The sequence below is a fragment of the Bos taurus genome, chromosome 23 (assembly GCF_002263795.3).
Source record: "Bos taurus isolate L1 Dominette 01449 registration number 42190680 breed Hereford chromosome 23, ARS-UCD2.0, whole genome shotgun sequence".
Lineage (NCBI taxonomy): Eukaryota > Metazoa > Chordata > Mammalia > Artiodactyla > Bovidae > Bos > Bos taurus.
Window position 1 is genome coordinate 10,861,191 of NC_037350.1, and position 14,803 is coordinate 10,875,993.

At 50.1% G+C, this 14,803-nt stretch overlaps 1 protein-coding gene across 3 annotated transcripts; it reads left to right on the forward strand.

The window, feature by feature from the left end:
- PI16 (peptidase inhibitor 16) lies at positions 1-14,189 on the forward strand. Of its 3 annotated transcripts, none has more exon segments than NM_001024487.1 (6): positions 1-231; positions 5,330-5,551; positions 8,959-9,068; positions 9,341-9,429; positions 10,031-10,711; positions 10,924-11,959. In NM_001024487.1, coding segments are annotated over 6 exon segments (1,395 nt in total). In that variant the 5' UTR covers positions 1-60; the 3' UTR covers positions 11,046-11,959.
- Positions 14,190-14,803: the final 614 nt, after the last annotated feature.

Consider the following 14,803-nt stretch of genomic DNA (forward strand, 5'->3'; position numbering starts at 1 on the left):
AAGGACTTTAAATCCAGCTGCCAGACCCCTGAACGGGAGAGGCAGAGAGGACTGGCCACCATGCACGGCTCCGGCAGCCTCCTGGCGTGTCTGCTGCCACCACTGCTACTGCTGGGGGCTGCCCCAGGCCCCGCCGGAGCCCTCAGTGAAGAGGAGAAACATGTGATGGTGGAGCTGCACAACCTCTACCGAACCCAGGTGTCCCCGCCGGCCACCAACATGCTGCAAATGGTGAGTGCAGCCCAGACCCCCGCCAACCCCTTTCGCTCCACAAGTGGATTCATCTCATGAGTGGCTTCATTCATGAGTGGATGAATCCCTCAGATTCATCTCTCCGACACAAACAGGGTCCCTGACGCTGTAGAATTCTCCGGCCCCATAAGCAGTCTCATTATCCAGATGAGGAAACTGAGGCTTAGAGGGACTTGCTGGCCCCTCAGGAGCTTGCAGGTCTCACACCTGGTAAACTGGGCCTAGAAGCCCTGCTTCCCGACCCAGTGACCCCTTCCCAGCACCTCCTAAAATGCACATGCCCCTGGGAGAGGAAACACAGGAAGTTCCTAACACCGGGGTGAAACCATCTTTCAAGTGCCTTCCAAGGAGAGGAGAAGAACAAACAGGCAGCAGGATGGGAACCAGCACCCAGGGTAGGAGGGATGGACTAAGGAGGTGGGGTGAGAACAGGAACCAGGAGCAGAGAAGGCTCTGGATCACACACATCAAATTCTGCTCGACCACTCAACAGGCCAGTAACTCAGGGTGAGTCCCTTAACCTGCTGTGCACGCGTGCGTGTTCAGTCGCTTCATTGGTGTCTGACTCCTGGCAACCCCATGGACCATAGCCCACCAGGCTCCTCGGTCCATGGGATTGTCCAGGCAATACTGGAGTGGGTTGCCTTGCCATCCTTCAGGGGATCTTCCCAACCCAAGGATCAAGTCCACATCTCCTGCACTGCCAGCAGATTCTTCACCACTGAGCCACCAGGGAAGGCCCCTTAACCTAGGAAAGATCCTCAATTTCCCATCTACAAAATGAGATCATAATTAGAGCTCTATGTCAACATACGGGCTTCCCTGGTGGCTCAGTGGTACCCCTGGAGGAGGAAATGGCAACCCACTGCCTGGCCGTGGACAGAGGAGCCTGGTGGGCTACAGTGTCCATGGGGTCGCAAAGAGTCCGACACAACTTAGCTACTAAAACAACAACTAATATCAACATGACTGAATCTCAGAGATATCATATTGAATAGGGGGAAGTGAAATCTCAAAAAATATATACATATTCATTTTTTAAGTAGACTAGGGTATATTTACATGAGGTTTAAAAACATGTAAAAAGTACTACTGCATGCTGGTGGAGGACATACGCAGATAGACACACTTACGAATGACAGAAGCCAGATTTGGGGAGGTAGTTACCACTGTCAGAGGGGGAGTTATTTGATGCAGGGTTGGGGGACAGGATGCTCAGGATTAAAAGAGATAAAGTGAGCGATTGACCCCTTTTTCTGCCCCCGGCCGAGGGCTAGACCGGCCCATCTTCTCCAGTCACCCTTAGGTGGGGAGCAGTGTCCAGGGCCCCTTAGGGGGTGCCAAAGAGCAAGGTTGCACCTGTGGGGTCCAAGCCCAGAGTTCTAACATCTCTGTCCAACCTGGTTCCGTGACTCTGGGTGAAGTGACCCTCAAAAGCCTCTGTTTCCTGATCACATGACGCTGGCAACCCCTGCCCTGGGGGTCAGACAGGAAGACCTGTGAGAAAGATCTACAGCTCCGCAGGTGCACACAGTATCCCCCTTCCCAGTTCTGTCAGCCTTGGCAACCGACAGGAGCTGCAGACAACAAATTAGGAGCCCCTGATGCTGGTACCAGGGCTTCCCTGGTGGCTCAGTTGGTAAGGAATCCGCCTGCAATTTGGGAGACCTGGGTTCTATCCCTGGATTGGGAAGATCCCCTAGAGGAGGGCACGGCAACCCACTCCAGTATTCCTGCCTGGAGAATTCCATGGACAGAGGAGCCTGGAGGGCTACAGTTCATGGGATATCAAAGAGTTGGACGCGACTGAGCGACTAAGCACAGCACAGATGCTGGTACCAGCTGTTCCTACAGTTCCCTGATTGAGGCCTGGAACTCACTGTTGGGCCTCGGTTTCCCCGTTGGTAGGTTCCTGATAGCCTACATTCTTGCTGGCTAAGGCTGGGGGCAACAGGCTGGGAACTTCTTTGCAGTCAGAGGTGGACCTCAGGAGTGGGGCAACACTTTCTGAAGCAGTTCAGATACTGACGACATGTGCTGCTGCCTGGTAGGAAGTGGTCTGAGGAAGAGGGTATAAGGCTAGACTGGGACATCAGGCTAAATTTGGGACAAGGTTCAGGCTCAGCTTCAGCAGTGATAAATGCAAGACTCTGGAGTTAGATGGCCTGGGTTCACATTTGACTTTGCCCTTTATTAGCTGTGTGACCTCAGCCAAGTTATGTATCCTCTCTGTGCCCAGCTGTAAGTCAGAGATGACAACACTATAACAGTTCTCGTAGGGTGGGTGTAAGGACAAAATGAGTGACTATGTGTGAAGTACTTAGAACAGTGCCTGGCACACAGTAAGTGCTCAATAAGTGATACAGAAGAGGGAATGGATCCAGGCTGAGTCAGGAAGGTGTCATCATAGACTCCTCTCTCCCTCAGCCTCCAAGTCTAATTATCACCACTTTTACCTCCCAGAAGGCCCAACTGTTCTTGACTAACATCTCCTCTCACCCCCCACCATCTCTTTGACACAATCCTGGTTCAGTGTTTCTTTTCCCATGGACTTCTAGAACAGCCTCTACCTGCTTCCCCAGCCTCTGGCCTTTATAACCAGCATGAAGGTCCGATACATTGGTCTGACCTTGCTAAAAACCCTTCCTTGGCCCCCAGTGGCTCCCTGCTGCCTCCAGCTAAAGCCCCAGCCCCTGAGAGGCCCTGCTCTGGGTGTCTGGTCCTGCCTCCTGCCTCTCCAGCCTTGCCTCCTGCACACCTTCTTCCTCTGTAACCCAGCAGCTGTCGCCTCCCACCAAGACCTGGTTTCCCCTCTCCACCTCTTGGTTCATGTTTTGCCTCGGCTCACAACACCTTTCCCCTCTCCACCTGGCAGTGCCTCACTTTTAACACTTAGCTTCACATTTCCTTCTCCATCCTTGTGCATGCATGCTCAGCCGCTCAGTCATGTCCGACTCTTTGTGACCCCATAGGCTGTAGCCCACCAGGCTCCTCTGTCCATGGGATTCTCCAGGCAAGAATCATGGTGTGGGTTGCCATGCCCTCCTCTAGTCTCCATCCTCAGGTTGGGCTAAATGGCCCCCTTTGGTAAAGGTTACGCCATTGCATAGCTGTCAGTTACCACATAGTGGCTAAATTAGTGGTTTATAACACTGAGATCTTGAGATTCCTAGTTCTGACCATCACCCCAGGGCTGGCATAGTGCCCAGGACTGTTGAATGAATGAATGAGTGAATGAATGGACTTGCTTTCAGATGGTGACCAACTGGCTACTGTGGGTGGGTGTTGTGACCCTTGAGCCTCTCCACAAGGGTCTCTGGACAACTGAGAAGCCTTAAGACCCACAGGAGTGACTCTCTAATGGTGGGGCTCAAGGCATCCAGTTGGAACAGAAATTACAGCCGAGGTCTGTAGAGGAGCCTGCTTTTTTGAGCAGGGCTGTGTCATAGATGTCAACAGCGGACAGATGTCTGCTGAGCACCTGCTCTATGCTGGCCACCCTGAAGGAGCTTACTACGCTCTAGTCTGGAGCCCCGAAGGTCATCCCAGACACCCTGAGCCTGGACCCCAGCACCAGGCCCCTTTCCCCATTCCTGTTCTCCACCACTCCCCATTTGCGAGAACCTCAGAGACCAGTGACTTGGGACAAAAAATGCCCACAGAGGGGAAGGGGATTCACCTGAAAGTTACAGTGGTAGAGCTATCCAGCTAGGGTTCCCATTCCTGCCCCAGGCAGCTGCTCTTGAGAACCGTGTCGTGTGTTGGGGGAGGAGTGGGTGTGACCACACGGCCCCCTCCCTTCAGGGTCACCCACGCTCTTGGCCCTTTATGGGCCGTCTGGCTCCTGTAGCTGGCGGGGCCCCCAGAGGGTGGAGCGAGAGTTGCTGCCAGGCCATCCATTTCCAGGAGAGGCCAAGAACAAAGTTTAATGGGATCCAGGCTTCCCTCCTCAATCCTTTGGTCAGATGCCTCGTTAATTCCCTCTTCCCACCCACACTGGGCCTGTCGACCCTGCCAGGGACACAAAACCTCTGTGGCCCCCTAACCTGAAATGCCCCCTCCTACCATCTCACCAGAGGTCCCCCCTGGAGAACCCTGCCTTCGGGACTAGACAGCTCTCTGGGCCACCAAAGCTCTGAAACACTTCTCTCAGTGAGCGTCGCACAGAGACACTTCATTTTCTTGGGGAAAGTGGTTGTCTAGTTGACAAGAGAGCAATTGGGAGGGAAGCCTGAAACTAGAAAAGCCATGGAGGCCGGGCTATCCCAAGGGGAGTGAGTGAAAGTGTTAGTCACTCAGTCGTGTCTGACTCTTTGCGACCCCATGGACTGTAGCCCTTCAGGTTCCTCTGTCCATGGACTTCTCCAGGCAAGAATACTGGTGTGGTTTGCCAGGGGATCTTCTTCAGGGGATCCCCTTCTCCAGGGGATCTTCCCAACCCAGGGGTCAAACTCAGGTCTCTTGCATTACAAGAAGATTCTTAACCATCCGAGCCACAGAGAGTGGGAGGTTAAAGGGGAGTGCTGGCCCCTCAGTCAGATTTCTGGTGGGTGGGTAGAGGGAGCAGAATGGCTGAATAAACCACCCAGCCCCAGAACATCTCATTGGACATCTGATGCTTCAGGACAGTTCAGGCAGCCCTGGCAGGGCACCACAACCCACCTTTCATGTAGACAGATATTCATATTAATTAGTAATTCCACTGTCAAAAACATCATCCCATTTATTCTTCCCAAAGTCTTATGAGAGTTCAGAAAAGTAGGCAATCTATCTAAAACCACACAGTTGAGGGATGGTCCCAAGTTTGGCTAATTCCTCCGGACCTGGGGTGCCACCCTCCCACCTCCCCACAGAAGCCCACCGGGCCCAGAGTTCTGCTCCAGATCACCGCCAGGAGTCACCCCACAAGGAGGGGAAGGTCTTCCTCCTCCAGAGGGCCCCCCAGGACACCCTCAATCTTCTATCCTCACCCCCACAGAATCGTGGGCACCCTCCCCTCCCCTCTCCCACCCTCCTCTCCCGCCTCCCCTGAGCCCGAGGCGTCCTCACCTCCCTGATCCCTGACCCGCCCCTGCAGAGGTGGGACGAGGAGCTGGCCGCCTTCGCCAAGGCCTACGCGCAGCAGTGCGTGTGGGGCCACAACAAGGAGAGAGGGCGACGCGGAGAGAACCTGTTTGCCATCACGGGCGAGGGGCTGGACGTGCCCTTGGCCATGGAGGAGTGGCACCACGAGCGTGAGCACTACAACCTCAGCGCCATCAGCTGCGCCGCGGGCCAGATGTGCGGCCACTACACGCAGGTGAGGGGCTGGCCGGGAGGGCGGAGCCATATGGCAATGGGCGGGGCCCCCACGGCAATGGGCGGGGTCACCTCTCCCCTCAGGTAGATCCCAGAAGTCCCTAAGCCCCTGCTTCCATCCTTCATAAGAGTCTTATCTCCATAGCAATTCGGGTGTTGTCCAGGCCCCAACGAAGTTCGGTTTCTCACAAACCATCTTCAGTTGTCTCTTTTGAAAACCTAGGCGGCTCCCGCCCTCTCGGCCTCCTGGTCCTGAAGAGACCTGAATTAAGTGTTCCCGAAGCCTTTCTCCTTGAGGATACTTACTGTGCCAGGCGATCTAAACAATGTTGTCCGCTGGCCGAGGCTACACACGGCTCTTTGTCCCAACAGTAAACACATCCCTCTTTTCTCCTGTCCCTCTCTCACTGTCCATCTTTTGTCACTTCTCAGAGTGTCCAAGTTGCTCCTCCTCATCTGCCAGGGATTGATAAAGCAAATACACCATCTTAATTTTGTCTTTAAAAACGACATGCAAAATAAGAGAATCAGTTCAGTTGCTCAGTCATGTCTGACCCTTTGCGACCCCATGGACTGCAGCAGGCCAGGCTTCCCTGTCCATCACCAACTCCTGGAGCTTGCTCAGACTCATGTCCATCGAGTCAGTGATGCCCTCCAACCATCTCATCCTCTGTCCTGCCTTCAATCTTTTCCAGCATCAGGATCTTTTCCAATGAGTCAGTTCTTCCATCAGGTGGCCAAAGTACTTGTAGCTTCAGCCTCAGCATCAGTCCTTCCAGTGAATATCCAGGACTGATTTCCTTTAGGATTGACTGGTTGGATTTCCTTGCAGTCCAAGGGACTTTCAAAAGTCTTCTCAAACACAAAGAAGGTCACTACATAATGATCAAAGGATCAATCCAAGAAGAAGATATAACAATTATAAATATATATCTACCCAACATGGGAGCACCGCAGTATGTAAGACAAATCCTAACAAGTATGAAAGGAGAAATTAACAATGACACAATAATAGTGGGAGACTTTAATACCCCACTCACACTTATGGATAGATCAACTAAACAGAAAATTAACAAGGAAAAAAAAAAAAAAAACATGTATCTATAAAGTTCACTAAAGCAAAGCACAGTAAAATGAGGAAAAAAAAAAATGCCCGTGGATTTCCTAACGACTTTGTTGACATGACTTCATTTGGTTCTCTGAAAAAGCAAGAGATACAGCGTCCTTTGTATTTCAGGGAAGACCATAACTCAAGTGAATGCATCATAAACACACACTTTTTTTTTTTTTTTTAAGAGCAGCTATGCTGTCCTTTCTACAGTCAGTATATATTTGTAGTCATTTCCCAGTAACATAAAAGGTGAATCGAGATAGCTCTTCCCTGGCCTGTGTATATATATATATATAACAACAACAATAAAAAAAAAAAAAGACAAAACTGACTTTCCAGTTAAAGCAACACTAAATAAGACTGGATGCCATCTCTGTTTTGCAAAATTACAGTGTAGGGACTTCAAGTTTCTCTGAAACTAGAGGTCAGGTTTTCAGAATTAGTTACTACTTATCTCCAAACTGAGCATAGAGCTCCTTACCATGATTTCTGGAAATGAAAGCCACACAAGGCAGGTGAAATTCAGAGATAAACTCTATCAGTTTGAAAAGAGGAAAATATTCTGTCCTCTGCTCTTTCTATTGAGCTATTTTGAGACATGGGAAGACACTTCAGAAGCATGGTAAACACTAGAAATGAAAAGAACACCTTTTGGAATGAGACTGAACCTATCAATTTCCAATCATCCACTCAAAGGACAAGAAGCCCATTTCAGGAAATCTTCTACAGATTTTTTTTTTTTTTTTGATAGCTAAAAAAAAAAAAAAAGAGTCTTCTCAAACACCATAGTTCAAAAGCATCAATTTTTTGCACTCAGCTTTCTTTAAGGTCCAACTCTTACATCCATGCATGACTACTGGAAAGATCAAAGCTTTGACTAGACTGACCTTTGTCAGCAAAGTAATGCCTCTGCTTTTTGATATGCTGTCTAGGATGGTCATAGCTTTTCTTCCAAGGAGCAAGCGTCTTAATTTCATGCTAAAAAAAAAAAATTTCATGGCTGTAGTCACCATCTGCAGCCATGATTTTGGAGCCCAAGAAAATAAAGTCTGTCACTGTTTCCATTGTTTCCCCATCTATTTGCCATGAAGTGATGGGATCGGATGCCATGATCTTAGCTTTTTGAATGTTGTTTTAAGCTAGCTTCTAACAATTTTAAAATAAGAGAATAATAATAAATAAATAAAAATTTAAATAAGAGAATACATGGTCACAGAGTGAAGGTTTCAGAGAGCCTTCTGAGAGCATTTCCTGACTCTTGCAGTCACTCATTGCTTTACTGCATTTTGAAAGTTTGCATTTGCGAACAAGGGGTGTAGGGGTGTGTGTAGAGGAATTAACATTAGTGTTATTGAATTCTTTTTTTTCCTCCTCCCAATGCTCTTTTGTTGTTCAAACAATAACACGACAAATTTTTTAAAAAGGAAAAGGAAACGAACCAGCCACCTTCCCACCCATATCCACCAGTTCCACTTTCCAGTGTTTCTTTTGGGTGGTATTTTTAGTGCTGATCTTTAGGGAAGGAAATCCCAACATCACCCATCCAGATCAGGAAGTTGTGAAACCCCAGCCCTCCCTGCCCTCTTCCCCTCTCACATGTCCATACATGCAGGAACTGTTGGCAGAACCAGCAGGAGAGGACCGCCCCGCCTCCACCCCTGTGTTCTCTCAGGCATCTGCACTCTGGGGTCATTTCTGCCTGGCAGATGCTCAACAGTGGTACCTAGGGAACTCTCAGCTGAGTCAAGCCGCAAGACCCCGATCCTGGGAAGTTGTTCACAGTTAACAGTGAGAGCCTGATCTTACCGCACAAATGAAACAAAACCAACCAAACAAAAACTGGCTTCAGATTGAGTGACTCCTGGGCAGACTGAAATTAGAAATAGCAAAGGGAGGCTATATTGGCTTGTTTCAGCCAGTGGCAGTGCAAAAGCTTGTTTTGATTAGTTGCTAATGTTTAAGATTCTCCTGTTTAAGATTCACCCGTTTAAGATTCATTCCTTTGTTACATCCCTTATTTAAAATGTAAGGGACTCTAGGAAGAGCCCTCAGGAAGAATTCATGAGGGTCTGTCAAAGGGGAAGGTTTTCAGAGGGATAGAGTCCTGGTGAAATAGTGTGTGTGGTTGGTTGAGAGGAGACTGCTTGGGACATTTTTGTCCTGAAGCTGTGTGTCCTCAGGAATATGGCTCTTACATATAAGGTTCCTCCTCTCTCACGCATGGAAGGCTGATGTAGAGAGACGCTAGCTAGGAACCATCTTGCCCAGGCTTAACTGTTGGGTTTGCCTTCCTTCAGGTGGTCTGGGCCAAGACAGAGAGGATTGGCTGTGGCTCCCACTTCTGTGAGAAGCTCCAGGGTGTTGAGGAGACCAACATCCACTTGCTGGTTTGCAACTATGAGCCCCCGTGAGTGGGGTAGGGAGCCCTGGGGGAAGGGGTGGGCAAGAGCCAAGGGGAAGGCCGGGCTGGACACAGTCTCAGGAAGAGGAAGCGGGCCGATCTGGGGCCCATCTCCTGGGGAGCTATGAGGGCACCAATGGAGTCTGCTCTCATCGGTCCAGCAAGTTAGTTCAGGCTGAGTAAGACCCAGGGAGCACTTCTAGACAAGGCGTGTGTATGAGGGATAGGGTCAGGGTTGGCTGGGACCCTGCCCCCAGCATTCTCCTCACCTCCTGCAGGGGGAACGTGAAGGGCCAGAGGCCCTACCAAGAGGGGACTCCGTGCTCCCAATGTCCCTTGGGCTACCACTGCAAAAACTCCCTTTGTGGTGAGTCCGGTTGGGGTGGGGAGGCGTGGCACAGGGGGAAGGAAGGTGAGGCAGGGGACACCCACTGGATGGTCTAGAGCCTCTTGCAGCTCCAGAGCAGCTGTGTGGGCCATGGGAGGAACCCTCAGCGGCCCCAACGCGTCCAGGTTTCCAAGGCCACTTGGCCTGCTTTGCCCTCCTTGCATACCTACTTTGGTGCCCTGGCATTCCAAGGGACCAACTTCCTACCCTCCAAGCAGAGGGTGGAGGAGTCGGGGGCTCCCTGAGCAAGTGCAGGGGTTGGGGTGTGTGGCCAGATGGGTGGTCAGAGGGACCAGGGCCTGAGATGCAATGGGTGTGCTAGGAACAGTAATCCAGCTGAAGTCCCCTGTAGAAGTGGAAGCACGAGTGTGGAGAGGGGAAGACTTGGACAAGGAGGTGGATGAAGGGGCAAATGTCAATCACAAGAAACAACGAGGGACATATTTGCTGGAGAGGGTGCACATGTGCGTGCGTGCGTGTGTGTCTTCACAGTACATTTGGTCTCATCTTGATTGCGGTGGGGTGAGAAATGCAGGATCCTGTTTGCAGCACTAATGCCAGGCCTTGGCTCTCTTCTCAGAACCCATCAGAGGCCCAGAAGAGGCTCAGGATTTGTCTTCCCTGGTACCTGAGGCCCCATCTTCCCTAGCAACAGAAGCCTCAAGCTCTAGGAGAGAGGGGATTGATTCTTCCTTAGCAACAGAACCTCCACCCTTCTTGGTAACAGAGGTCTCAGGCTCCCTGGCAACAAAGGTTCTATCTTCTGTAGAAACCAAGGCCCCATCTTCCTTAGTAACGGAAGACTCCCCTTCCATGGCAACAAAGACTCCACTTTCCTTAGCAACTAAGGTCCCTTCTGTTTTGGCCACTCACAGCCTGCTCTCCTTGGATAAGAGGCCAGCTACCCTCCTCCCCAAATCAACCCATGATCCCATCCCCAAATCAGCAGACAAAGAGGCCAGCAGTACAAGAATGCCTTCCAGGATCCCAGAGAGTTCTCTGCACCCCAAGATATCCTTGATGGGGACACGGGAGCCGCTACCCCTCTCCCAGGAGGAGGGTGAGGCTGAGGCCGAGTTGGCTCATTGCAGTGAGATCTTGGCCTCAGTCTTTCCAGCCCAGGAGAAGCCAGGTGAGCTGCAGACCACGCTGAAGCACAAAGGGCACTCCTCCTCCAAGTCCCTGTCCAACTCCCCCAGCGCCTCTGCCACCGCCAATGCCGTGGGTGGGCGCACCCTGGCCTTGCAGTCCTCCTTGCCAGGTAAGGCCTGTGGAGCCCATCCTACCTCCCCTCGGAGCTGCAGAATGTCAGCACCCTGCTCGAGCATAGGCGGTGTGGGCAAGGCGGGGCGTGCACCCCCCGAGTAAGAGCTTCCTCCCTGGCCGCTGGGTCCCCATGTGTGTGCCAGGTAGGGTGGGCATGAGGGTGGGGAGAGATGTCCAGACTGAGGCCAAGCCTCTCCCTTCCTGCAGATGCAGAGGGCCCTGGAAAGCATGGCTTCAGGTCAGGGTCAAATGCGAGCCCTGGGCACGTTGGGGGCCTCCTCCTGGGACTGCTGCTACTGCTTCCCCTGGTGTTGGCTGGAATCTTCTGAAGGGGTCATCACTCAAAGGCAAGGCCTCACAGGGGGATCCCTCACCTCTGGATTGTTTTCTTCCAATAAGAGACCACAGTTTCCTGGGAGGTCCTCTCTGGGACCCAGCAACCCTCCTTCACCCCAGCCAGACCCCAGGCCAGAGGCCTTGTGCCCACAGGAGGCCTCTACAGGGCCGACCCATGGCACTGCCCCATGAGCGCCTCTGCCTCTGGGGAGGTGCACCCCTTAGCCAGCTGCAGGTGGCTCTGAGCACGTTCCTGTGGCCTCTGGGACCAGCTCTCCAGGTGTCCTGTGGTCACAGTCCCGCTCTTCCGGGAACAGAAGGTCTCAGGGCTTCCCAAGGACCCCTCGGCCCCTTCCAGTCCCCTGGCCTCTCCCTTGGGCCATCAGAGCCTGGACCTGTTCCCAGGAGTGCTTCCTACCTTTTCCAGGTGAAGAGGTCAGCCGCCTCCAGCCATCTCCCCTACCTGTCCCCAGCCCTCCCCAAATGAGACGCTTCGTGGCCAAAGTCCCTCTGGAAGGGAAAGGCTGTGGGGCATCTGTCTGATCCACATCCACAGACCTCTCTAGGGGCACAGGGCCTGGCCACTGTGAGCTCAGGTTGCTGCCTGCTGACTACACGCATCACCTGGGCCCCTCTGGTTCCTCCCTTCTCAGTCTGGGGGTGGGGTGGGGGGGTGAGGATTCCAGGGAGGTCTCTGCCTGCCTTGGCCTTGGGTTGTCTGCGGAGGCAAGATAAGGGTTCTCCCTGAATGTCCCTCTCCCTGAACTTGCCTGTTTAGCTGGCAGTGGCTGCTGAGGGGCAGATGAAGGACAAGCCCCATCTGTGAGGGGTTCTACAGGAGGGTAGGGAGCAGGGACCAGGGAAGGGAGGTGGCCCCTGACTCCGGAATAAAAGCCTGTGTATAAGCACCAGTCTCTGTGCTTGTGAAGGGTGGGGGGCAGGGGAGGGCTCGCTGGGGGGCCCTGGGAGACCCACAACAACCGTTCCCTCTTCTTCACACCCCGTCGCCCTCAAACACTCCATTGAGTTCTTTGAAGCACTTTTCCTTTCCAACTGCACACCCCCTCCAACAAAAAAAATCTTCAGGTAGCCGGCAGGAGGCAGACAGGGCCAAGGGGAGGCCAAGGGTGCTGGGCTGACTCTCCCGGGAGTGGTGGAGCCACTTGGGTTCCTGACCCAAGATGGGAGCGGCACACAACCTCTTCTCAGGGGGTGCTGCTGCCCAGGCCCATCCTGAACGCAAGGTCAGCAATGTACCTCAGGGATGGCTGGGCCAACCCCTGGGACACAGAGGGGTCCTGAGAAAGGGCTCTGGAGTCCCAGACACCTGCCTCCCCCTGACACTGCCCCAGGAAAGCACAGGAGCACAGGATTGTCCAGAAGTGCTGTGGGGCAGCAGACCACAAATGTGTGTGTGCATAGAGCTCACAATGGTAGGTGAGGGCAGCTCGGGACCCCAACTGGGGCTGGAGGGGAGGGGCGGGCAACTGGCTCCAGGCAAAGCTGGGCTATGAACAATTAAACAGGAAATCAGTCCAGAGCTGCACACTGCTTGTGTGTATGTATCTGTGTGTATACATACATATATTTATATGATATCTATATACATACACACATATGTGATATATATGATTAACGAATAACTCATAGAACATAAAATTCACTGATTTATAGTTATCACTCAATGGTTTTTAGTATATTCACAGGGTAATGCCAACTATCACAATTTTAGAACATTTTTATCACCCCAAACAAAAACCCCATACCTGTCGAGGGTCCCTTTCTCCTTTCCTCCACCCGCCAGCCCCTGCCCTAAACAACCACTCATCTATTGTCTCTATGGATTTGTCTATTCTGACGTTTTGTATAAAGAGAATCATAGAATATGTGGGCTTTTGTATCTGGCTCCTTACACTTAGTATATGTTCAAGGTTCATCCATGTTGTAGCATGAAACAGTACTGTATTCCTTCTGATTTTACCAAGTAATATTCCTTTATGTGAAATATAACTTCATCCATTCATCAACTGGTAGACGCTGGGTGTGTTCTACAATTGGCGATTGTAAATGCTGCTGCTGTAAACATTCATATCAAAGTTTTGGAATGGCCATACGTCTTCATTTCTCTTGGGTACGTACTAGGAGTGGTACCATACGGTTAACTTTGGTCATATAGTAACTCTGTGTTTAATTCTTTCAGGTACTGCCAAAGACTACTTTCCAAAGTGACTGCACCATTTTACAATCCCACCAGCAATGTACAAGGGTTTCAATTTCTCCACATTACCAACACTTGTCTTTTTTGATTATAGCCATCATAGCAAGCATGAAGTAGTATCTTGCTGTGGTTTTGATTTTCATCTCCCTGATGGCTAATGACATTGAGCATCTTCCCATGTGCTTAGTGGCCATCTGTGTATTTTTCTTTGGAGAAACGTCTACTCAAGTCTTTTGCTCATTTTTTAACTGGAGTATTTGTCTTTTGAGTTATAGGGATTTCCTTATATATTCTAGATCCAAGTCCCCTATCAGATGAATGATTTGCAAACATTTTTTCTTATTCTATGGGTTGTCTTTTCTTGATGATATCCTTCAAACATAAAAGTTGCTCATTTTGATGACTTCTGTCATCAATGTTTTTGTTATTTGCACTTTTGGTGTTATATCTAAGAAACCCTTGCCTAACCCAAGGTCATAGAGATTTATGCCTATGTTTTAAGAGTTTTATAGTTAATTGTGTGAATTTAAATGTAAATGTTTATTTCTAGACTCTCAATCATATTCCATTGATTTACGTATTTGTCTTTATGCTATTACCTACCACACCATCTTCATTACTATCGTATTGCAGTTAAGTTTTGAAATTGGTAAATGTAAGTCCTCCAACTTTGATTTTTTTTTTTTTCAAGAGTGTTTAGGCTACTCTACATCCCTTCAATTTCCATGTAAGTTTTAGGACCAGCTTGTCAAATTTCTGCAAAATTTTTATAGGGATTATGTAATCCATCATTTTAGCAATGTTAAGGCTTCCAATGCAAGAACATGTGATGTCTCTCCATTTATTTAGGTTTTCTTTACTTTCTTTCAACAATGTTTTATAGTTTTCAAAATAAAAATTGTGTAATTCTTTTGTTAAATGTGTTTGTTTTTATGCTGTAGTAAATGAGACTGTTTCATTAATTTCATTTTATTCTGATTACAAGCATATAGAAATACAATCAACTTTATATACCACAACCTGGTTGAATTCATTTATTAGTTATAACAGCATTTTTAGTGGCTTCCTTAGATTTCCTATATACACGATCATGTCATCTGCAGAGCTTTACTTCTGCCTTCTAACCCAGACAACTTTTCATTTTCTTGCCTAACTGCCCTGGCTAGACCCTCTAGTACAATGTCAAGTAACGGTAAGAACAGTCTTTTCTTATTCCTGATCTTAATGCGGAACACATTTCACCATTCGGTAAAATATAACCATGGGTTTTTTCACAGATGCCATTTATCAGGTTGGGGAAGCCCTCTTCTTGGGTTTTGAACGTTTTCACCATGAGCAGATGCTGAATTCTGTTAAACACCGTGCCTGTTGACACGGTCATGTGGTTTTGTTCCTTCTATGTGAGAATGTGTGACACTAACTGACTTCCAGAGGCTGACCCTGCTTGCCTTCCTGAGGCGGGAAGGGCATCTCTGCTTTCGTGAGCCTGTTTTCTCAAGCTAGCCCCAAGTCCTGTGAGGCGTTCAGCTGAGG

Bases quoted from the DNA above. Each gene is read 5' to 3' on its own strand.
- PI16 (XM_005223312.5), top strand. From the start codon at position 61: ATGCACGGCTCCGGCAGCCTCCTGGCGTGTCTGCTGCCACCACTGCTA. The intron at 5,552-8,958 runs GTGAGGGGCTGG...GCCTTCCTTCAG, and splicing joins TGTGCGGCCACTACACGCAG to GTGGTCTGGGCCAAGACAGA. The intron at 9,069-9,340 runs GTGAGTGGGGTA...CACCTCCTGCAG, and splicing joins GTTTGCAACTATGAGCCCCC to GGGGAACGTGAAGGGCCAGA.